A 25,060-nucleotide genomic window follows, 5' to 3' on the forward strand; every position below is an offset into this window, starting at 1 on the left:
CTGTTCATAATCTGACCTGTTCATTATGACTACAGCACCTCCTTTGTCAGCCCCTTTGATTATAATGTCAGAGTTGTTTCTGAGCCTGTGGATGGCATTGCGTTCTGTACGGCTGAGGTTATGGGGCAAGTGATGCTGTTTGTTCTCAATTTCAGCCTGTGCATGTCTGCGGAAGCACTCTATGTAGAAGTCCAGTCTGTCATTTTGACCGTTAGGAGGAGTCCACGCAGAAAATCTAAATCTGCTATGATGCAGTTTGAACCTATTGCCTCTGAGCCTGCATTCTGTAACAAGAGTGAACAATTTTTCTCCATCTTATTTATGGCAGCCTTTTAAGTATTTAAAGACTGATATCTTGTCCCCTCTTCATCTCCTTTTTTTCAAACTCAGCATACCCAGTTCCTTCTGCCTTTAGTCATATGGCTTACATTCTCTCTCTTTGAGCTTTGTCACTCACCTCTGGATCTTTTCCAGTTTCTTTACATCATCTACAGATGAGCACTATTAGTTTAAAAAAAAAAAAACTTCAAGCACCAGGTTTAATATTTTGAAGTTAAGGGTTTTTTTTTTTCTTTCTTGAAATTAAACTAATACTAAAGTTGGTTGCAGGTTGATTCATAGGGCATGACAGGGACTCCCAAATGCCTTTTCAGGAAGATTATACACACCTCCACCATTTTGCTCCAAAGTATCAATGCTAAAAAAACAAACAATTTTCAGTATTAAGCAGGTTAAGAGTGTTTTATTAATTATTGGAGTGTTGTGGGTTTTGGAAATAATTGGTAGTACAAGCTTCTTTTCATTAGTAATTTAACACAAGACTAGTTAAAGCAGCGGAGAATATCCTGGAGGGAATAATCCTGTAAAGTATCATAGAATATCAGGGTTGGAAGGGACCTCAGGAGGTCATCTAGTCCAACCCCCTGCTCAAAGCAGGACCAATCCTCAATTAAATCATCCCAGCCAGGGCGTTGTCAAGCCTCACCTTAAAAACTTCTAAGGAAGGAGATTCTACCACCTCCCTAGGTAACGCATTCCAGTGTTTCACCATCCTCCTAGTGAAAAAGTTTTTCCTAATATCCAACCTAAACCTCCCTCACTGCAACCTGAGACCATTACTCCTTGTCCTGTCCTCTTCTACCACTGAGAATAGTCTAGAACCATCCTCTCTGGAACCACCTCTCAGGTAGTTGAAAGCAGCTATCAAATCCCCCCTCATTCTTCTCTTCTGCAGACTAAACAATCCCAGTTCCCTCAGCCTCTCCTCATAAGTCATGTGTTCCAGTACCCTAATCATTTTTGTTGCCCATCGCTGGACTCTTTCCAATTTATCCACATCCTTCTTGTAGTGCGGGGCCCAAAACTGGACACAGTACTCCAGATGAGGTCTCACCAATGTCGAATAGAGGGGGACGATCACGTCCCTCGATCTGCTCGCTATGCCCCTACTTATACATCCCAAAATGCCATTGGCCTTCTTGGCAACAAGGGCACACTGCTGACTCATATCCAGCTTCTCGTCCACTGTCACCCTAGGTCCTTTTCCGCAGAACTGCTGCCTAGCCATTCGGTCCCTAGTCTGTAGCGGTGCATTGGGTCCTTCCGTCCTAAGTGCATGACACTGCACTTATCCTTATTGAACCTTATCAGATTTCTTTTGGCCCAATCCTCCAATTTGTCTAGGTCCCTCTGTATCCCTGCCCTCCAGCGAATCTACCACTTCTCCTAGTTTAGTATCATCTGCAAATTTGCTGAGAGTGCAATCCACACCATCCTCCAGATCATTTATGAAGATATTGAACAAAACCGGCCCCAGGACCGACCCCTGGGGCACTCCACTTGACACCGGCTGCCAACTAGATATGGAGCCATTGATCACTACCCGTTGAGCCCGACAATCTAGCCAACTTTCTACCCACCTTATAGTGCATTCATCCAGCCCATACTTCTTTAACTTGCTGACAAGAATACTGTGGGAGACCGTGTCAAAAGCTTTGCTAAAGTCAAGAAACAATACATCCACTGCTTTCCCTTCATCCACAGAACCAGTAATCTCATCATAGAAGGCGATTAGATTAGTAGTATTGGCTGATAAGGTTAGGAACAGACAAGATGTTCTAGAAGACTTTTTCTTTATCTACAGTATGTATAAGTATGATAACTTAAAACTTATTTTCATTTTAGGCAAGGCACTATAAGGAAGTATTCATTAAATAAAACACAAAACTGTTTATTTTCAGACGTTCTTAAAATAGTATTTTACAGTAAAAGTATAGAGCAGAAATAGTTCAGGGGCTATCTTAAATATTCCTTTGATCTCTTAAAAAAAAAGATTTTCAAATTTAAAAATTGCTTAACCAGATTACGATAGCCTAGTCAGTTATTTGACCAGTAACAACTGCTAAAAACAATTCTGTATGTATGTTGGAATTTACAAACATGCATTGTCATTTAATTTCTATTAAAGAAGGCACTTTTACTCAAGCCCTACCTGTAAGTAGAACCAGACTACATAAATATACCTTGTTTCTGTTCTATCCTTTGTATGGCATATTAGAATTCTGTTGTTACAGTAGGACAGAGTCAATTATTCAGAACAAAAACTACAGCTCTTAGGGCCTGACCTTTCACTCCTTGAACACCCAGAAATCCCACTTGATGCACAAGACTGCAGGATAGAGCCCATAAACATTTAAATAAAGCTGTCTTTCAAGTGCTTGCTCCAGTGTCAATTCCCAGAAGAAGCTAGGAGAGATTCAATATCTTGGATGACTTTTGAAGTTTTTTCCAAAGCCTCTGAGATGCTCTGTTCACCAATATCCTCAGGTAAACTGTTTTCTGGTTGTCTATCAGTAATATGAGATGGATTATTTTTCATAGACGAAGTCTTGTTTGGAACATTGCTGTTCTGCAGTAAGACTAGCAGTTGCGTTGTTAAGGAAATTTCTGTTTTGTCTTCCCTCTAATAATTAAAGAAATTTTAAATATTTTAACCATGGTTCTCAATTGCCAACGCATACTGCAACCAATAAATAAAACTATGAAATCAAATATGTGAAAGTTCTTTAATATGTCCGCATCTTATTTCAATCAAATATCTATATTAAATTAGTATTTTCCTGTATATATCAAAGCGTATTTAAAAGAAAAACCATCAAGGAAGATATCAGATTGTGCAGTCTAAAGGAATTAACAAGGCATGTTAAAAAGCTAAAGTAAATTTAGGGATAATTACATGATGTTTTGAGTATATGAAGTAACAGGTTTTTTTCAGCTGGCTTAACAATGGAGCAAAGTTGAGGCACTTGATAACTTGATAAGTTGTTGCATCTGAGGAAGTGAGCTGTAGCTCACGAAAGCTTATGCTCTAATAAATTGGTTAGTCTCTAAGGTGCCACAAGTCCTCCTTTTCTTTTTGCGAATACAGACTAACACGGCTGCTACTCTGAAACTTGATAACTTTGTTATCTAGTCCAAGTCTATGCCCAAAAGGCATACACATCACTCCTCTTTACAATAAAAGGTTAATAAAAAGATACAATATAGAAGTTTGAACAACAGAACTATTCCCTTTTGAGGATTTCTGTGTGTTCTGCCAGTTTTTTGGCGTTTCCAGTGGTGTGACACGGGGGCAGGCCTAGGATAAATAACTGGGCAGAAACTTTAAAAACAATAAAATAGTAACCATTGAAAGCAGAGACCTATACAATAAAAGGAGTAAAGGGACACGGTCATTTAGCACTCAAAATATGCTAAAAGAAATTTTTGTTGAAAGGATACAGTTAAATCTATGTATTTTCTCAAGTTCAGCAACCACAGACCTGTTAAAATAAAATAAAAAAAAAACAAACTTATTTTATATAGCAGGATAGATAATGAAAAATTTCTCATGTGTACTTTCGCCCTTATGATTTTATTTCCTTATGCAGTTTTATAGATGACCTGTGCAAGTAAAAGAATGATTTGCTTTTTCCTCCCCCCACTTCATATTTTTGAGGTCAATGGAACTGCTCACGTGAATAAAGTTAAATATGTGCAATTGTTTACAGGATGAGGGCTCTACTTTGAGACTATTCTCCCCCGCCAATTTTAATTCAATCAATCTAGAGCTTTTTAATGCTAAATTATATAGGTGTACCAGTATTCTTAAATGTCAGCACAGTGCTAGGGAATAGCTTACATATTAATCAAAAAGGACACAGCTAGAAGTCTAGTTAATTTAAAAAGTCAGTTGGAAGCACTACACCTGCCCCTAAAGCCCTCTGCCAGTTACTGTGGGGTTGTGATCACATTTCCCTATTTAAAAAAAAATAAAAATGTTTCCTCTATTGTTGCGTAAGACACACACACGGAAAACTGTACATAAACTGCTTATATAAAATCCTGTGACGTGCACAAAGCAAACAATAAAAGATTTTTTCCTTACCTATCTCTGAGGTAGTAATTTTAGATGTTACTTGTAACAGTTAATAAAAATAAAACTAATTCAGACATAAATATGATTAAATAGTCCCTTTCACTAACGTTGCAGATTCTGTAGAAGCACAAGATGTGTTCCTGTGGGGTCAGAATAGTGGTTATTCAAACAAACACTTTAGCAACAGGAAGAGTACAAAGCCAGTACCTATCCTTCAAAGTACATATTTATAATCTGTGTTCTTAGTGCCTATTACCATGCTATCTGAGCACTTCCCAAAATGATCGGAGTGTACACAGAATTTAAATATTCTTCTGATTATAAAATTTTTATAGTAAACTGTCACAAGGAAGCATACATTTTGGGACTAGAATTTTCTGGATTTCCTATGCTATTATGGACGTATTTTATTTTTTAATAAGGATGATTCTCTCATAGCCCAGTTTCTCTGTTTGATCTTGCAACAAAGTCAAAACACTGTTTAATATTTGTCTTCTGCTTTGGCAAGAGCTTCAGCATTATGGCTTCAATACAGAAACAGAAAATAGATATGAGGAAACAAGCCTCTGTTTAAACACAAGCTGCCTGTATAGTTTAAAATATTGTAAGAAAAATTATGTGGAGTCAAAATATAAATGGGTTTAAATTTTTCATCTTTAAAAAAATGCAGTATGTCATATTTAGGGTTTAAAACTTCGGTGGTTTCCTTCTATACTATGAATAGCAAGTTATATGTGATGAGTACCAGTTTCTCTCAGTTGCAGGAAGAGTCTCTCCCTCCTCATCATTCAAACTTCTGCACCATGCTACTACTGTTTCAATGTATCTGTATTCAGAAGACAATTCATAAAAAAGAAAAATAATAATTTAGATCAGACAAATACCCCTTAATTTGAACAGAAAACTGACAGCATTAAACAATAAATCTGGAGTAGGGAATGGAACAGAATAGAGCTAACCTCCAGGATATTCTTATGTGAATTTGATAAAAGAGGAAAACAAGAAACCTTCCAGAATCAGTAAGCGATTACCCAGTGAAGAAATTTTTCCTTTTATTAATCCTGTATATAAATGAAAAGAACCTTACCGTACAACGGAGTACATTTTATGATGTCTAAAAAAACCACAAGGAACATTACTTTGCATTTAATTTGTTGCTTGTGAAACACTCTTTAGAGTTTCAGGTGATAGAGAGAAGAGGAGATTAGATACTGAAGATAGAAAGAGACAGTTTAGTGGTCTAAAGCATCAGATTTGATATGCCCAAACTCACTGGAACCAAAAACCAGAGTTTTGAATGCTATATGGTCAACTCAGCCCTTAAACTTCATAATATAGGAGTTCCATGAATTAAGTTCCATTCAGTTTGATATGCATGTGATTTGAATGCAACTTTAAAACTGAGGTATTGTCTTCTCTGCATGGATATTAAAAAGTCCACAGGAATTTTTGTAAGAATACAGGTTGCCCTTGACCACAGTTTTCCCACTCCTATATTGCGAAGTGTGCCAGTTGTCCACTTGGTTGCATCTCAGTGATCAAGTAATTTCTGGTGTGCACGGTTTGTCAAGTTACTTGGATAATCTTTATGATGAGAAGAGCTACGTAAATGTAAGATATTACATAGCAGCATCTGAACACCCTAAGCAGCTGTCCAAGAAACAATGGATAAGGACATAGCATGTTGTTTTTCTAAAAGAAAAACTACATGCTGTTATACTGCATCATTAACACAACTGCCTGCCAATGAGCAAACTAAGGGGTTAAGTCCTGCTTCTCTCGTTTGCATATTCACAACAGCAGTCCCACTAACTTCAGTTAGACTATTTGTGTCATCATGGTGAGTAAAATTGGCCGTAACCAATTTATGGAAGTGATACAAGAAAATTAACATTAAAATAATTCAAGAATTGCTGTCTGATCAAATTTGTGTTAATATTTGTATAAAAATAATTCTTAGAGAATTTAAGTTAAGCAACCTTTTTGAACCCTTTAAGTAGCTGTGGATATCAGGTGTACCTCAGCAAAGAAAAAGTGCTCTCCCTAGCCCTTTTGCTTAGGATACGTTATTTGAGCCCCCCCCCCCAGCAATTAAAAGTAGCATCACAGTTAGACCCCATGGCAGTCCCTCTTGAGTGCATCCCTCAGGTGACAGGCTTTGCTTCCCTCACCTCCTAATAGCTATTATTCAGAATGATGGAAAAATGATTAAATTAATAAGTGAATATCCCATCAAATTAACTGTCTAAAGCCCTAAGCTGTGCAATCTGGATCTTTGCTAGTCAGTCAGGTACAACCTTTTCCACAGTCTGTTTTACAGAAACACATTCAACTATTTACATTTCTTGACACAAAAAACTTTTACTGAATTCCTGAATTTGTTAAATTTGTTCCATGCATCAGCTATACCTTTCATAGAGTCCAGGATGATTTATCTGGATTAGCTGCTGTGCCCCATCAGGACAGATTACTTTACACCATCCTGTGGTAGCACCTTGATTTATCTTGGAAAAAAGACAGACAAAAGAGCATAACTGTTCTGCAGTGGAATCAAAGAGGTATACCTACTTTAAATAACAGCAACAGCATATGCTAGTTCAAAGAGAAATATCTGCAAATGCTTCATTTAAACTTTTGTATCTGGCTATGGATGTAAGGTGTGGTCTGGTGGCATGATCACAGAAACACCACCAACTGGGAGTTCCTGGTTCCAAGAATTGCCCAAACACCGATTTCAATGTGCTGTCTGAGAATAATGGAAAATTCAACCCCTTCTCTTCCAGTCTGACCCCATGTGAAGAAATGTCCAGTCTTTCAGAATTTTTAATTCCTTCTACTCTCATCCGTAGAATGAGGTTATAGATTTGTCTTGATCCTCAAGTTGTTATTGTTAGAGTAGCAACTTCATACAAATGAAACATCATTTCTTAACAAATCTTACTCTGCATGTACTAGTCACATCTGCTAATGCTCCCCCCATCCCCAAGTATTTTTTACTTCAGTTAACATGCTAACGCAACAGAGCTACAGAAGAGTGAGTTGGATTCTTTCCCCAAGCTCAAGCATTATCTGTGGAACTGTTAAACATTCAATGGCAAGTCTTATTACCAGCGATGATGCATGAACTAGAAATCACATAGCAACTCTCAATCTCACCATCAACGCTGAGTTTGCAACTTGACACTCAGGAAAAAAAAAAAAGCAGTAGTATTTTTTACTTGAAAACTGAATTGATTTACAAAATAAATATGGAATCCCATTTCCACATGTCACTTATCACAGAGGAAGCATATATTGCATTATTATAATATTTGCTGATAAAGGACGTATTTAATGCCAAAAAATAATACAAAAAGGAGTGTCAAACTTTTTAGAAGAAATAAAATAAAAGTGTGCTTGGGAAATGTGTTTAATATTTGTTAATTTCTTAGAGGATGCAAAAGAAGGGCAAGAATGATGCTCTCAACTAGAACTAACCAGCTACAGCTCACATGCCTTTAGATACGATCAGTACTGGCCTAGTAAGCTTGCTTAAGTATGGCTTGCTAGAGGAAATTAATATGGTTTCCTTGTCCAGTGTAAACAGGACTTCATGTCAGTCTTTGTGATTTACTCATTTTTGTGAAGTTGGTAATATTACATAATTTGTAAATGTAAGTGAAGTTATACCCCATCCTTTTACTTTAACACTTTTTCTGAGAGGAGATGATCGTCTGAGATAAACTCCATTTCAAATTACAAAAAAAAAAAATTGAGCACTCTTATACTATCAAGACTTAGTATATTTTTCAAGGATAAACAGTTCCAGCAAAATTCACATAATAGCAAACAAACTTGTAAGTACCAGTGCCTCTCTCCTTAGTTATGGTTTGAGACAAGGGTTGCCATTACAGGCTAAAGGAGAAAAAGTTTCCCCCTTGTTAAAATATTGGCAATATATCAATAGTGGCAAATAAGGAAAGGTCAGATTTTTAACTAGATGAAATATCAATTTACCAGCTCGTGACAGTGAACCAGTGTATAACCAATGTGACTTACAAACTCAGGGCAGATGGAGGCTTCCCAACTGCACAATTTGCTTTTTTATGCCTATCAGAACCAAATATAAAACTTTCCCTAGACTTCACATTTATTAACTAACACCACCTTCAGATAGAAAGATTTTAAAAACAGCTATTTTCCCTGTTCCTGAGAATTACCTGTGTTCTTCCACAACAAGAGCTGAAATCCCAAACCATATTCAGGGTCATCCCATCACAAAACAGAGCGTGGACTTTATTATCTGAATATGCAACAAGTCTTCCCACATTGGGAATAACTGTTTCATGCAACGGAACTGGCAGCATTTCTCTTCCATCTGTCCCTGGTATCTAATGTGAACCAAGTGTTAAAGAAAAAATAAAATTTACTATATTTAAAATTATGTTATTACTAATATTAAATTTGTACCAGATTCACAGTGCAGCTTTTTTATTGAGACACCAGTAACCTGCTTCCCTGCCTGGTTGTAGCGGTCAAATTAGTTGAAACAATAGTAAAGAAGAAAATTGTCAGACACACAGAAAAACCAAATTGTTGCGCCAAAGTCAACATGGCTTCTGTAAAGGGAGATCATGTCTTACTAATCTATTACAATTCTTTGAGGGGGTCAAAAACATGTGGACAATGGGGAATCCAGTGGACATAGTGTACTTAGATTTCCAGAAAGCCTTTGACAAGGTCCCTCACCAAAGGCTCTTACATAAAATAAGTAGTCATGGGATAAGAGAGAAAATCCTTTCATGGATTGAGAACTGGTTAAAAGACAGGGAACAAAGAGTAGGAATAAGTGGTAAATTTTCAGAACGTAGAGGGGTAACTAGTGGTGTTCCCCAAGGGTCAGTCCTAGGACCAGTCCTATTCAACTTATTCATAAATGAGAAGGGGAAAAGGGTAAACAATGAAGTGGCAAAGTTTGCAGACGATACTAAACTCCTCAAGATAGTTAAGACCAAAGCAGACTGTGAAGAACTTCAAAAAGATCTCACAAAACTAAGTGATTGGGCAATAAAATGGCAAATGAAATTTCATGTGGATAAATGTAAAGTAATGCACATTGGAAAAAAATAACCCCAACTATACATACAATATGATGGGGGCTAATTTAGCTACAACTAATCAGGAGAAAGATGTTGGAGTCATCAGAGAACTATCCATGAAGATGTCCACGTAGTGTGCAGCGGCAGTCAAAAAAGCAAACAGGATGTTTGTAATCATTAAAAAAGGGACAGAGAATAAGACAAAGAGGACCTTATTGCCCTTATATAAATCCATGGTATGCCCACATCTTGAATACGGCATACAGATGTGGTCCCCTCATCTCAAAAACGTTATACTGGCATTAGAAAAGGTTGAGAAAAGGGCAACTAAAATGATTTGGGGTTTGGAACGGGTCCCTGAAGAGGCTAAACTTTTCAGCTTGGAAAAGAGAAGACTAAGGGTATGTCTTCACTATCCGCTGGATCGGCGGACAGCAATTGTTCCGATGGGGATCGATTTTATCGTGTCTAGTCTAGACACGATAAAATCAATCCACGAGTGCTCTCCCGTCGACTCCTGTACTTCAGTGCCGCGAGAGGCACAGGCAGAGTCGACGGGGGAGTGGCAACAGTTGACTCACCGCGGTAAGTCGATCTAAGTACGTTGACTTCAGCTACGTTATTCACATAGCTGAAGTTGCATAACTTACATCATTCCCCCCCAGTGTAGACCAGGACTAAAGGGGGATATGATAGGGGTATATAAAATCATGAGTGGTGTGGAGAAAGTGAATAAGGAAAAGTTATTTACTTGTTCCCATAATATAAGAACTAGGGGCCACCAAATGAAATTAATGGGCAGCAGGTTTAAAACAAATAAAAGGAAGTTGTTCTTCACTCAGCGCACAGTCAACCTGTGGAACTCCTTACCTGAGGAGGTTGTGAAGGCTAGGACTATAACAAGGTTTAAAAGAGAACTGGATAAATTTATGGAGGTGAAGTCCATTAATGGCTATTAGCCAGGATGGGTAAGGAATGGTGTCCCTAACCTCTGTTTGTCAGAGGGTGGAGATAAATGGCAGGAGAGAGATCACTTGATCATAACCTGTTAGGTTCACTCCCTCTGGGGCACCTGGCATTGGCCACTGTCAGTAGACAGGATACTGGGCTGGATGGACCTTTGGTCTGACCCATTTTGGCCATTCTTATGTTGCTCTCTGACTTGCTGACATCCCCTTACATTCAGAGGGTTCAGGCCCCACCAGCTAGTCCTAGGTCTTTGTTCTTAGCTTATACCCACCTGTAGAATACATGTAACACAAAAGAATTGAAGTTATCTTAAGTTTGGTTACAGGTGTGACTTAACCAACAAAGAAAAGAGAAGCAGAGCACCACTTCACAAATTAGCAATCCAGAAGGTAAAAGATTAGTGCTGATCTCAGGATCATAGATATAGATATCTGTGTGTGTCTCTTATAAAAAGCCCCCAAACAGCAAGTAAAAGAAGGCCTTGAGAATAATTAGTATTGTAGTGTGGGAAGGCTGTAGGGCAGGAGCGGGCAAACTATGGCCCACGGTCCGCATTCAGCCTGCCAGCTATTTTAATCTGGCCCTCGAGCTCCCGCTGGGTAGTGGGGTCTGGGGCTTGTCCCGCTCCGGCACTCCAGCCGGGGACCAGAGTCATGGGCCACTCTGCGTGGCTCCCAGAAGCAGTGGCATGTCCTCCCTCCGGCTCCTTTGCATAGGGGCAGCCAGGCCCCCTATGCATGCAGCTCCACAAGCTGCCCCGCCCCAAGCGCCGCCCCTACAGCTCCCATTGGCCAGGAACCATGCCCAATGGGAGCTGCAGGGGCAGTGCCTGCAGATGGGGCAATGCACAGCAGAACTGCCTGGCTGTGCCTCCGCGCAGGAGCTGGAGAGGGGACATGCCACTGCTTCCAGGAACTGCTTGAGGTAAGTGTGTTGGATCATATTAAAGAAGTTCTGTATTAAAATCACAAATGAATTTGATTCCCCATAATTAGTAATACCCTGGAATTTAAACTAAGAAGTCTCTTGGTTTTTGGTACTGTTTCTCTCCCTCTATGTGTGAAACTTGCAAGCTGCTAATTGCGTTAGTACATTCTAAGAGAGTCTGTTCTCAAAGCATTTCACATAGAGAGAGACTCAAAGCAATACTCTGTAACAACAGAAACGGCACCCAGAGACTCCCTGCCCTTTTGTTGTATTAACAATTGTGATTAAAATAGAGATAGAGGATGTATGTGGATGCATGCTTGGTGTGGACAATAACTGAATGATCAGGGAGGTGCCAGGCTAAGAATCCAGTGTCCATCGGCTGAAAAAGGCGTCAAGTGGAAATAACTAGAGGACCCCCGGAAGGCAGACTGGAATCCACCCAACAGCCTCAAGAATGGGAGAGCCAAAGAACAAGATAACATCTAGCAGAACGGAGCCGCCAGGAATGTGCTATCTGCTGATTGATTCAGCAACAGCATGATGAAGCAATTCCCATAGATTGGCATAGGAAGAAATTCCTATAAAAATGGACTGTAGAAAGTGAGAACTTTGGGGTCTGATTCTGCAAACCAACTTCCGGGAGCATATCGATGAGCATCTGACAAGCCCCTGCTCCCTCCTCATGTCCAGGCTACCTGGCCAGTGGCTTGGCACGAGCAACTCTAAGGCTGGTAACTATGATAACAACCTTGCAACCTTGATAACAACCTCTGTGTGTGTGTGTGTGTATGAATGAATGTGTGAATAAATATGAGATTGAATGGAATGTTATAACTATAACTAACTGCCTACTATGATTCTTTCTGTATTCACAATAAATGTGGTATTTTGCCTTTTTCCCTTTTAATAAGATCCTGCTGGTTTTTAATTTATTGGTATAACAAGTGCCTCCCGGAGCCAGCACCCCTGAGCCACCCCTCTGCCCCAGCCCTGATCCTCTTCCCACCCTCTGAACTCCTTGGTCCCAGCCTGGAGCACCCTTCCTGCACCCCAAACCCTTCATCCCCAGCCCCACCCCTGAGCCTGCACCCCCAGCCGGAGCACTCACCCCCTCCCACACCCCAACCCAAATGTTGTGAGCATTCATGGCCTGCCATATAATTTCTATGCACAGATGTGGCCCTCACGCCAAAATGTTTGCCCACCCCAATGTATGGTTTCAAAAGTAACTAATAAAATAAAGAGCTATAGTAACAAGACAAAGAAAATCTATCTTAAAAGAAACAAGTCCAAATCTTCCCACTGTTCTGCTTGGGGGTGGGAGGGAGAAGGTACGAAAGGAAAGGCCTTGGGAAGAAAGGAGGGTCTAATTCTTATCTGGATTAAGACTAGAAATAAGGGGGAATTGTCTCAACTTGGTTTTTAGCTGAAGTCAGTAACTGGCAATGACATTACTTGTTTGTTATAGGGTATAAAAAGTAAACTCTTACTTCATTGCTAATACCTGCCTGACCACACTGAAGCTGACCAATATGGGTCTAAGCACCCACAAGTTTAGCTCATTTGTAAGTATCTTGATCAAATGCTTATCAATGTTTTGTACTGTTTATAGACATAGTAAGTTGCTTATTAGTTAGGCTTTTTAGGCATGTTTAGAGCAATGGTGTAAATACCATATGGCCTTTGGATTTAATAAAGGAATTTATGGCTAAATTAGTGTTTGGTTGTTAGCCAGATCAATATTATGAATTTCAAATGTTATTACTAATTCCAACACCACCTCTCTTTTACCCAGAAGCTGTCTATAGACCCTACTAAACACATGCTAACAGTTCAAATGTTAACATACTTACAAGTCTACAAGTTACAAGTCTTCAGTTACATACCATTCTCCAGCAGCAGATACTGTAATTATGGGTTAATGAAAGTTTAGTCTTGTAACAGTACTGGAGAATTCTGAGAAGGAAAAAATACATCTCTCATATGCAGAAAACATGCTGCACTGCACAATTACTTACTGTAGCTTCATTTACACACAGTTACTATTAAGGGTCTATTTTGTAACCTAATTTCATTATGTTTATATATTTTTCTGATACTGTTGATATAATTTAATTTCTTTATTTCTTATACTCACAGTTATAGTTGAAGTCTAACTAGAACAACATGGTAATCATTATTTGTCATCTTTGTTACTGAATGCCCTTCCAAAGGGCTAGAGCAATTCATATAACAAAAATAAAACAAAAGGAGTAATTCACCTGGTTGCCTGGGTAATAATGGAACAGATGGAGTATGGACTTTCTGGTGTATCCGGAGGCAGACTGTTTGCTGAATACATGTTTTCTTCTCTCTAGAACATAACAGAAAATAGAGGACTTATTTATAGATACTGCGGTATTTAAGAACTAGCAAGATACCAAGTTTGGGGCGTTTTTTCGCCCAGTGAACTGTTATAGCAGCATGTTTGTGCTGAAGGACAAATAAGAATATCCTTTCAAAGCTACAGGGCAGTCATATTAATTAGACCATATTCTACACTCAGACATAAGTACAAAAATTGCACAGACTAAATAGGAACAGAGTACTTTTATGAGGGCACATTTTGGCCTATCATCTGTAAATGTGATGCTATTCCAAGTAATGAACCAGTTTTGAGACCTGTTGTGTGGAACCTTACCCTGCTTTAAATTCTTAAACTATCCAAAGTGCTTGAAAGATGGCAAGGGAGTCATTTTCCCTTGTCAACATGTTAAATAAAATATTGAGAGAAAGCAGGGAACAGTCAAAGAAAATATAAACGGAATGAATGACTATACCTTGACCTGGTGAGGTTACAAAACTATCATGACAATGCACCGAAATCTTAAAGCAATATTGCCTCTATGGAACATCAGAAACTTATTTTGATTGGATAATTTTGATGGAATAAAAAGATTATGAAGGTTGCCGCCCCTATTTTGAATGGTTCTTTTTGAGGCACACCAGACATCTTATTCAGCATGGGAGGAGGCATCACCACCACCACATCAAACAAGCATCCTGTCATGGTCATCCCCTTGGACCAAGGCCTTTCACCAAGGCCCAACTGTGATGCTAAATTCCTATTATCTGATTTTGAAAGATATTCTGACCAGACCAAGTAAGGAGACAGAACCAAACATAACTATTTCTAGGGTTGTGTTCTTAGCAACTCCTAAGACGTGAACTTAAGGTTCATGTTATCCACACACCGTGTGAGTCAATTTCCATCCCGCCCCCCTTCAAGTGCCTCATTTTAAGAGCCTGGTTTAGACAGCCAGAACAAGTTACACTTTGCAACACTCTGCTGTGACCATCTTATAAACTGATTCACTGTGGAGGTTTTACTGAGTCTGCAGTTGCCAACTCAGTCATTTGCTGTGCCACCTGCGGTCATTTAGCAACTGAACTGCATCCTAGACACACAAGCTGCATTTTCCTGTATTTTCTGTTCTTTTCCACTCACCCCTTTATTATTTATACTATCGCAGCACCAGCAAAAATCAGGATATCCCCAAACCCATTATGCTAGGCACTGTACAAATACTTGAGATCGGCTCTGCCCCAAAGAACATAAAATAAATATAGATAAGAAAGAAAGGGTGAGAGGGAAAACAGAGACAGAGAGGTGAAGTGACTTGTCCAAACATAAGTAGGTCAGTCACAGAACAAGGAGTAGAACCCAGGTCTGCTAGGTCCTGTCCACTGCCCCACACTGCCTCTTTTATTTGTCTTGTTTTAATAAAGGAGATCAGAATTTAGTAAGAGAGCTTAAGAACTGAGAGCTACCACTTAAAATTGACACTCTGGACATTTGATGCTATTTAAAAAAAAATAAATTCAAGATGAAGTTTTTAACGGGAAAAATCTTAACAGAGGAAAAAAAATGGAGAATATGGGATAACAATACCTACTTTTTTGAGTTTGAGATAAATGTTCTAACCAGATTTTTCTCTAATTCACAAGTGATAAAAATACATTATTGAAAAATCTTCAGTGTAACTTTCATGCAAAATACTAAAGTGTGACTTAAACTAGAACAATGTCTTAGTACAAACTGTCCATGCATCCGATGAAGTGAGCTGTAGCTCATGAAAGCTTATGCTCAAATAAATTGGTTAGTCTCTAAGGTACCACAAGTACTCCTTTTCTTTTTGTGAATACAGACTAACACGGCTGCTACTCTGACACCTGTCCTGTTATAGCAGTTTCTTAACGTGAAATATGCTGATAACACTGAATGGAAAATTAGGAGTAGTATTCAAGTAGTAAAACAGTTTGATTTTTTTAAGTAGTGTGATTCCCACCTGTCTTGTTTCTTTGTGAACTGAATAATGTGTAAAATAGTTTCCCAAAAATGCTCCTTCTGACTTGAAAACTGATCCATCTCCAGGATAAATTTCTATAAAGTTTTCAATATCATGGATAAGCCTATGAGATCAGAAGACAGAACACAAAAGTCGTTAACTATCAGTATTGCCATTTAAAGGAAATTTTTTTTTTTTTAAATTTACTAGATGTGAATACACATCCTTTCACCAAAGCCACCACATGAAAAGTTATTTCCTTGTTTCCCCAAACAGTATTCTTATTGCTACTTTTTATTTTCCCCTTTAAAAAGGAATCTTAGCTTTATGTTTTTACAAAATTGGAGAGAGCCTTTTTTTAGTTTCTTAAATATAAGTAGCTATCCCATAAAAACATAATTCATCCACAGGTATTGGAAATGAAATATAGCAATGATGGAGGAGTGAGGTGTACGTCCACATTAGAGGGAAGTTCTGATTAAACCCTGCAAGAGACAGGAAATTCAGATTTAATGCTAACTTCGCAACCTTACCACCTCTTCGTTGCATATAGTTATTTTGATATGATACAGGATTTTTCATTACATGATCACATAACATTATGTGATCTATGACTAGACCAGGGCCCAATTCTCCAACTTAATCTGGGTGTGCAGTGTGCTCTGTCCACAAAAAGCCCCACTGAAGTCCAAATGGCTTTACATGGGTACAGGGAAACACATGTGGAATGAATTGCAGAACTGGGGCCTTAACAGCCAGTCTGCTCATGTAGGGTAAACATTTGGAAAGTTCAGAAATAATTTCACGCTCACTGTTATTTGGCAAACAGATATTCTAGAGAAAGAATGAATCTTTAAAGTATTTCCTTTCCCACTATACTACTGTGAAGGACAAAATACCAAAGTCTCTCATTTCAGTGTCTTGAGGACAACTGAAACTTTTTCAAATAAAGACAGTTAAACAGCAAATGTGAAAGAAGCATTTAAATAATCTTACTTTAAAATTAGGGCTGTCAAGCGATTAAAAAAATGAATCGCGATTCATCACACTTAATAACAGTATACCATTTATTAAAAATTTTTTAGATGTTTTCTACATTTTCAAATACATTGATTTCAATTACAACACAGAATACAAAGTGTACAGTGCTCACTTTACATTTATTTTTCATTACAAGTATTTGCATGGTCAAAAAACAAAAGAAATAGGATTTTTCAATTTACCTAATACAAGTACTAAAGTGCAATTTCTTTATTATGAAAGTTGAACTTACAAACGTAGAATTATGTACAAAAAAACCTGCATTCTAAAATAAAACAATGTAAAATTTTAGAGACTGCAAGTCCATTCGGTCCTACTTGTTCAGCCAATCGTTCAAACAAGTTTTTTAAATTTGCAGGAGATAATGCTGCCTTCTTTTTGTTTACGTCACCTGAAAGTGAGAACAGGTGTTCTCATGACACTGTTGTAGCCGGTGTCGCAAGATATTTATGTGCCAGGGATGCTAAAGATTCATATGTCCCTTCATGCTTCAATCACCATTCCAGGGGACATGTGTCCATGCTGAAGATGGGTTCTGCTTCGTAACAATCCAAACCAGTGCAGACCGATGCATGTCCATTTTCATTATCTGAGTCAGAAGATTGATTTTCTTTTTTGATGGTTTGGGTTCTGTAGTTTCCACATCGGAGTGTTGCTCCTTTAAGACTTCTGAAAGCATGCTCCACACCTTGTCCCTCTCAGATTTTGTAAGGCACCTCAGATTCTTAAATCTTGGGTTAAGTGCTGTAGCTATCTTTAGAAATCTCACACTGGTACCTCCTCTGCATTTTGTCAAATCTGCAGTGAGTGTTTTTAAAATGAACAACATGTGCTGCTATAACATGAAACATATGGCATAATAGAGCCGGGGACATACAACTCTCCCCCAAAGAGTTCAGTCACAAATTTAATTAAAAAAATGCATTAATGAGCGTCATCAGCAGGGAAGCATGTCCTGTGGAACGGTGACCAAAGCATGAAGGGGGCATATGAACGTTTAGCATATCTGGCACATAAATACCTTGCAATGCAGGCTACAAAATTGCCACGCAAATGCTTGTTCTCACTTTCTGGTGACATTGTAAATAATAAGAGGGCAACATAATCTCCTGTAAGTGTAAACAAACTTGTTTGTCTTAGCGATTGGCTGAACAAGAAGTAGTGGGACTGAGTGGACTTGTAGGCTCTGAAATTCTACATTGTTTTGTTTTTGAATGCAGTTATGTAATAAAAAAATCATTTGTAAATTGCACTTTCACGACAAAGATTGCATTACAGTACTTGTATGAGGTGAATTGAAAATTTTTCTTTTATCATTTTACAGTGCAAATATTTATAATCAAATATACAATTTGATTTCAATTACAACACAGAATACAATATATATGAAAATGTAGAAAAACATCCAAAATATTTAATAGATTTCAATTGGTATTCTATTGTTTAACAGTGCGATTAAAACTTTAATTAATTGCAATTAAATTTTTAATCGCGATTAATTTTTTGAGTTAGTTTATCACATGAGTTAACTGCGATTAATTGACAGCCCTATTTTAAATGATTTGCATATAACTCTATACAATTAGTCCATATTAAAGTTTGGCTGATTGCTAAATCTGGATTCATTTAGAAACTGAGACCAGCATATTAAAACTTGGTTGCCTGAAATTAGCCCTAATCAAGGAGCATGATTTTCAGAGGAGCCAAACTCCAGCAGATGTCCACAGGACCTACAGGAGCGCAATACTCCCCTCCCCCCACCCGACTCCAAAAAAAAAAAAAAAAATCCACCAGTCCTCTTATTTAGGGGTTTTAAATGGGTTTAAATTTAGGGGTTTCAGAGTCCTAACTTTATTTGTAAAATACGTACCCAGCCCAGAATTTTCAAGCACAAGAAATTCTGAAGCACCTTTTTAAAAGTTCATATAATTAAAAAATGACTGAATAAAACATTTTTCAATTCAGTGACAAATGTTTACTCCCAAGCTAATACCACAATGGCCACAGTCACAGTCTACAAAGTTTTATTTCAGAGTAATGAACTCTGATAAACACAGCAGAAACATGATCAGAACATTAAATGTAACTCCTCAGTAAGTAAAATAGGGATTTGAATCTGGAAATTTCATCTTTTAAAAGCCTAATTCCCATAGAAGTGCACAAGCTTCCAAAAGTGAACAAATTTGTTTCTTACCTGTAAACAATACCCTGGCACCAAACAATTTTTATTAGTAGAGGGTGTGAATTATGTTCACTGTCTTGCTTCCTCTGTAGAAAGAAGTCACAGAAACTCGATCTGTGCAAAAGTCAAAGACAGAAAAGCTGCAGTAAGTTTGCAGTTTATCAGTATTATTACTAATATTTTGCACTGTTCTAAGAAGCCAGGGAAATCTTTGCTTAACTTGCTTAATTTTTGATAAAAATTATATATATATATATAAAATGCAATACTCAACTCACTTAAAGAAGCAGCGCATATTCAGGAACTGCAAATGGATGAATTGAGAAACACCCTACTAGCTAAGAAATTATTCTTCAGGTCAATGAAAGGTCTCAGAGTAAATTGGCGTGACACAGTGTTCAAACTTTGTGACCCTTAAAAAAATTGTTTCAAGGACACTCAGTCTGCTCAATTACCACCATTTAATCTGACTTTCTAAGTTAGAGCTCTACTTTCCCGCTCATCCTTTATATGGAAAAAGTTACTTATAATCAAATATGAATCATGTTTTTGTGAACAACCAACAACACCCCTCCCATCCTCTTCCTTTTTCTGAAAATAAAGTTTAAAAAAAAAAAAAAAATAGTCCATGCCGCTGGCAAACTTCCCAAGCATTATTTTCCCAAAACCTAAAGTGGTTGTAATGTATTTTTTCAATATCCTCATTATTAATTGCATATTTGTTTAAGTAGAGCTTCTCTCTCCATAACAAACCAACTATTAAAGCTTAGCATTTTTCTTCAGATTGATATTACAATTTCTTACACCGGTTTAAGTATTGTTGGTCTTATGAATACCACATTTCATGAAGTTTGTAAGAAAAGGGTGTTTGTTACATGTTTTATTTTAAATAGACATTTATGATGGTTAATATTCAACCAGGCTGTTGAAGATCTGCTGTTCAGATCTAGGGAACTGTAATATATTACACAAAATTAAAAAGCAAACATTTCCAGTTACCTGTGTAGATGTGGTGCACTACAGCTGAGTGGCAAAGCTCTAGGCAGATGAGAAACTGCCTTTGTTTTTTCACTTTGCTTTAAAACATCAGATCCCACAGTTCTATCTCTAGTGCATTTATTCTTCACATATGTTTTATGTATGTTATCAGTGTGCAACTGATAGAACATTAATGCCAAGGACAAAGGGTATTTCCATTCTTCTGGATATGAGGAAACAGACCAGCGCTGCATAACCCACATGTATTCAGATGAACAGCATGTAAGAGACAATGGGGCCTCATCTTGTCCCTTTATTTGGTTTAAATAGTCCTTTGATTTGTCCAGTTCCCTGTATTTGTTTACAGTCCAGCAACGTTCCTCTTTCTTATTCTCCATTCTCATCTGTTTAGGAAACATTTCTGAGATAAAACTTCGGCTTGATTTTCCATGCTGACCTTTGTTTTCATTATTGCTGTTTTTTTCAGAGAAAGATGAAGACACTGCATACTTTTGGCTTACTTTGCATAAAAACTGCACTGTAAATTCTTGTTGCAGTTCTGACATGCAGAGATAAGCATGACCATCTAAGGATGAGATTGTTACACTGCCATTATCCATACATTCTGCTGCATCAGTAGCATTGGGGCTCGGCCAATTGATTTCTGAGATATCAGAGAGAAGAATCTAAAAAGAAGAAAATGAACAGAAGGTAGTAAAATCTATTTTAAGTGAATTTAGTTCTTCTGAAAGGTGACAGTGGTGAAGAGTGAAGGTTCCTATTTATCTATAAAATAAGACTTCTCACTTCACTTCTCAAGTGTACCTCTTCCTGTTGTAGCAGAACTGTACCCAGTGCTAAAGGAGTAATTTAGTTACTATGCTCATGCTCATTTAATCGTTGACCTCTCTGTTGAGACTGCCAGTAAGTAGGCTTCGCAGAATTTGAATTTTTTTTAAATAATTTCAGTGGCTAGAGTTAGTTTATTTTTAAGCATTTTTTTATTTTTATCCATTTAAATTTTCACAGTTGTGCAAAATCATGGAGGGAGGTCAGACAATAGTTATTTAATGACAGTAGATGCTGGAACTCAAAAATTAAAGCTTTTTAACTGTTAAAAACACAATTTGTCAACATCACATGTCAAAATATACAAAGTAATTATCCTTTAATCAAAAACTAAGAAGTTCTCAAGTGGCATTTTTTTTTAAAACTTTGCCCATCTGTAAATTTCAATTATGATAGATAGAAATATGTTTATTTCAGTTTGTGTACAGTGAAAACAACGTTTAAAAAATAAATCTAATCCTTCCAAGCCTACCAACAGGGCAGCAGCTGTGGTGATTTAGTGAGGTGGATCTCTTTTGAAGTGCCTAGAATATGTTTCCGAAGGAAATTTTAAAATATAATAATGAATTTAGACCTTTTGTGGTATCACATTTCAGAGGTACCTGAAAATGTACTTGTTAAACCTATTTGCAAAAAAGGTGTCAAAATCTGACGTTAGATCAGTTACACCTCAACTACCTAGCTACATCCACGTACAGATTATTGCTTCAACTTACATTCTTGTATAACTTTTTCTACTGTGCCCATCATTTTAATATTCGGTGCTTTTACCAAACTAAATAACGTTAAATAAAATAGTTTCCAACATCTTACACAAAGTAAACCAAATCCTGTATCTACCTCAAACCCCAGATATACGCCAAAATGAAGATATACTATGTACTGCAACAAGTCTTGGATTTTATTCTTACTGGTAAATTGAACTAAAAAAAAAAAAAGTTAAGTGATCTCTTTATTATTCAGCAGTAGAGACCATGCACACAATACATCTAAGTTGAAGCTTGAAACATTTTAATCGTTTTTCAAGTTTCAATTAATAATGTAATTCAGCCTGGAAAAAGAGATGACTAAGGGGGAATACGATAGAGGTCTATAAAATCATGACTGGTGTGGAGAAAGTAAATAAGAAAGTGTTCTTTACTTTCTCTCATAACACAAGAACTGGGGGTCACCAAATGACATTAATAGGCAGCAGGTTTAAAACAACCAAAGGTTTCTTCAACGCACAGGCAACCTGTGGAACTCTTTGCCAGAGGATGTTGTGAAGGCCAAGACTATAACAGAATTCAAAAAAGAACTAGATAAATTCATGAAGGATATGTCCATCAATGGCTAATAGCCAGGATGGGTAGGGATGCAAAACCATGCTCTGAAGTGTCACTAGCCTCTGCTTGGAGGAAGCTGGGAATGGGTGACACAGGATGGATTACTTGATGATTACTTGTTCTATTCATTCCCTCTGAAGCACCTGGCATTGGCCACTGTCGGAAGACAGGATATTGGGCTAGATGGACCATTGGTCTGACCCAGTATGGCCATTCTGATGTTCTTCTTATGTAACTTAAAATCAATTTTTTCTAAACCTAATTTACCAAACTTAAAATGAACACATACTATGAAAGTAAAACAAACTAAAAGAAAAAAAAATCACTGAATCAGACTCCCACTGAAGTTTACTTTACAAAAATATTATTAGGTATGCAAAACTTACATTTTTCCTTTCAGAAGGTATGATACTTGAAGGTAAATACAAGGAAGTACAAAACTGGTTCCGGAAATCTAGTGCTCGTAGGAGTTGCTCCTGAGGAAAAAGTATGAGACACGTTATCATGGAACTGGCTATGCAGTGGGAACATTTCAGTGGTTGCTTTATCTCCTCTTTTTGGGAGGAAAATAGTGATTAAGAATTCAGCATTATTTGTACACTGATAACCAACAATGCCATCACAATTTCTCTACAATGCAAAAGCACTGTGTGAACTACCAATCAACATTAAGATATCTACCTAGACTTTCGGAATAGTAAGGGCCAGATATATCATCCACCCACAAGGGGCTTCTATACATTTGAGAAGAACATGTCAGCTGACTGACAATGTTTACTTTGATTGCTAACACTGGCAGTTCATTCAGTATTTCGACTACCTTTTTAAAGAACATTTTTATGTGGTTTGCTGCTAAAATGGAAGGAATAAAAATGTGCCATGGTACTACCTTCTTATCCCACCTGCTCTTCTCCTTTATTTTTGCTCTATTTGGAGATAGCATAGAAAAAGAAATTTAACTCACGTACTCGGTAGGTACTAATAACAAACTGAGTCCTTTGGCGAATCCTTTCAGCTGGCTGCAGAGGATGGGCAGAATCAGGAAGTGCCTTTTCAAACAGGAATTCAGAGCCACAGGGGGAAAGAAGCAGTCTGGATCCATCTGTATAGTGCACTTCTACAGAGTCATCCTCATAAAGAGTCATGAGACTTTCAGTCTTCATTGCAGTAAAAGGAAAATGTTTGTCGAAGAGAGTCTACATTAAGAGACGACAGACTTAGACTATAAGGGTAATCTTCCTAATGCACATGTACAAATAATGAAACAGGAGCAGATCTACAAAAAAGGATTACAGTACAGTCCTAGATCCACAAGTAACAAATTTATCATGTCATGGGGTGGTGGAGCAAGTTTTTACTTTACATGGCATGCACGGACCAAACAAATAGCATAAGCTCCTTTTTATATGTATGAATACACATAAACCCACTCCTTATTAAAGCTTCGTTTACAGATTCAGTATGTCCCAGGGCAAATATCAACAGTTCCGGAGGAAAGTAAATATCGAAACTTCTATTAATTCTGCTGACTGTCAAGGCTGAAACGCTCAGTGCAGGCTTAAGTTAAGGGGCCTTTTGCTTCACCACACTGATCATTTGCTTATTAACAATCATCAGGACAACAGAGGAGCACGGACGATGCTCCTGACCTACACTGTGTCTTTTCCGCAGACAGGCACTATACCGGGGCCCTGGGGGGATTATCACCCACCTTTCTACAGGAGCCAGACCTTGCGGGAGGGTAGCTGCGTCGTGCCCCGTGCAGCACACAGAGTCAACGGCAGTTCCGCACAAGCACGGCCCAGGCCAGCCACAACCCCGCCCGCGGCGGGTCAGACACCGCAGCCGGAGCGGAGCGGGAAGCGCCGCCACGTTCCGGCGAGCCTGGCTCAGCGCCTCCCGCTTCAGCGGCGCCGGCTCTGGCGGGCTGTAGCCGGGGCCCAATGAGAAGAGGAGTGGGTGGGGCTTCGTGTGTGTGTGTGTGTGTGTGTGTGTGTGTGGGGGGGCGGCGAGATTCTCGCGCGCCGGGAGGCTGTCCCGGCCCGGCGGGCCTGGCGCGCGCAGGGAGAAGGCCGGCGAGCGCGCCGCGGCGGACCGGCCTCCCGTTGCGGTCTGTTCAGGCGCTGGGGCGTTGCCCATCCCTTCGCCTGGGGGGGTCATTTCATTGTGCACTTTCCAGTGTTTGGCACCTGCTCGTTCCCCTGGCGTCTTCTTCCGAGGAGCCGCCGGGAAGGGGCGGCCCTCGCTGCTTGAAAGAGGGGGGCAGAGGGTAATGCTCACCCCTTGGCTTGAGGCGATTTGAGTTCGGTACAGAGTTTACAGGTTGGTTCAGTGGCTTTCAGCACCCCCAGTATAACAATTGTTCCAGCACGCTGGGGAGGGCTCTGCAAAGCAGGGTTGGGCATGCTCGTCACCAGAGAGCTGCCTTGCTTGGTGCAAGGGGCTGAGGCCTGGCCCTGCGGGAGCTGTTCCTGGAGCTGACTGTGAGGGAGCATATATAGCAGGAGCAGGGAATGGGACACAGTCAGGGGTGGCAGGTTTGTAGAAATTTTGGTGGTGCCCAGAACCCACCCTGCCCCAAACTCCATTACCCGTACCCCAAATCTGCCTAAGACTCTGGGATGGAGTTTGAATGGGGGAAGGAGGTCTGGGGTGCAGGCCCTGGGCTGCGGATTGGGGTGCAGGCTCTGGGAGGGAGTTTGGGTGGGGGAGGGGGTGCAGGAGGGAGTGAGGGGTGCAGGCTCTGGGAGATAGTTTGGGGGTGGAGGGGGTGCAGGCTCTGGGAGGGAGTTTGGGGATAGGAGGGGGTAAGTGAGGGCTGAGGATGAGAGGTTTAGGGTGTGGGAGGGGCTCAGGGCTAGGGCAGAGAACTGGGGTGTGGGAGGATGAGGGCTCTGTTTGGGGCTGGGGTTGAGGGGTTTGGGGCATTGGAGAGGCTCAGGGCTAGGGGCATTAGTGAAGGG

General features: G+C 39.1%; 1 protein-coding gene across 2 annotated transcripts; it reads right to left on the reverse strand.

Moving 5' to 3' along the window:
• Positions 1–2,252: 2,252 nt before the first annotated feature.
• LOC311520978 (uncharacterized protein C5orf34 homolog) lies at positions 2,253–24,051 on the reverse strand. Of its 2 annotated transcripts, XM_084629017.1 has the most exons (13): positions 23,809–24,049; positions 23,066–23,293; positions 22,484–22,573; positions 19,945–20,609; positions 18,958–19,059; positions 15,723–15,846; positions 13,656–13,747; positions 13,281–13,350; positions 8,617–8,787; positions 6,827–6,921; positions 5,163–5,243; positions 3,781–3,821; positions 2,258–2,919 (listed from the first exon to the last, which is right to left on the reverse strand). In XM_084629017.1, exons 2-13 carry the CDS (start codon positions 23,258–23,260, stop codon positions 2,729–2,731), a joined length of 1,917 nt encoding a protein of 638 aa, XP_084485143.1. In that variant the 5' UTR covers positions 23,261–23,293; positions 23,809–24,049; the 3' UTR covers positions 2,258–2,728. The 2 variants fall into 2 exon arrangements, with proteins under 2 accessions (XP_084485144.1, XP_084485143.1); XM_084629018.1 differs by lacking the exon at positions 8,617–8,787 and having other exon boundaries at positions 2,253–2,919; positions 23,809–24,051.
• Positions 24,052–25,060: the final 1,009 nt, after the last annotated feature.

This window comes from Lepidochelys olivacea, assembly GCF_965140295.1.
Source record: "Lepidochelys olivacea isolate rLepOli2 genome assembly, chromosome: 5".
Classification (NCBI taxonomy): domain Eukaryota; kingdom Metazoa; phylum Chordata; order Testudines; family Cheloniidae; genus Lepidochelys; species Lepidochelys olivacea.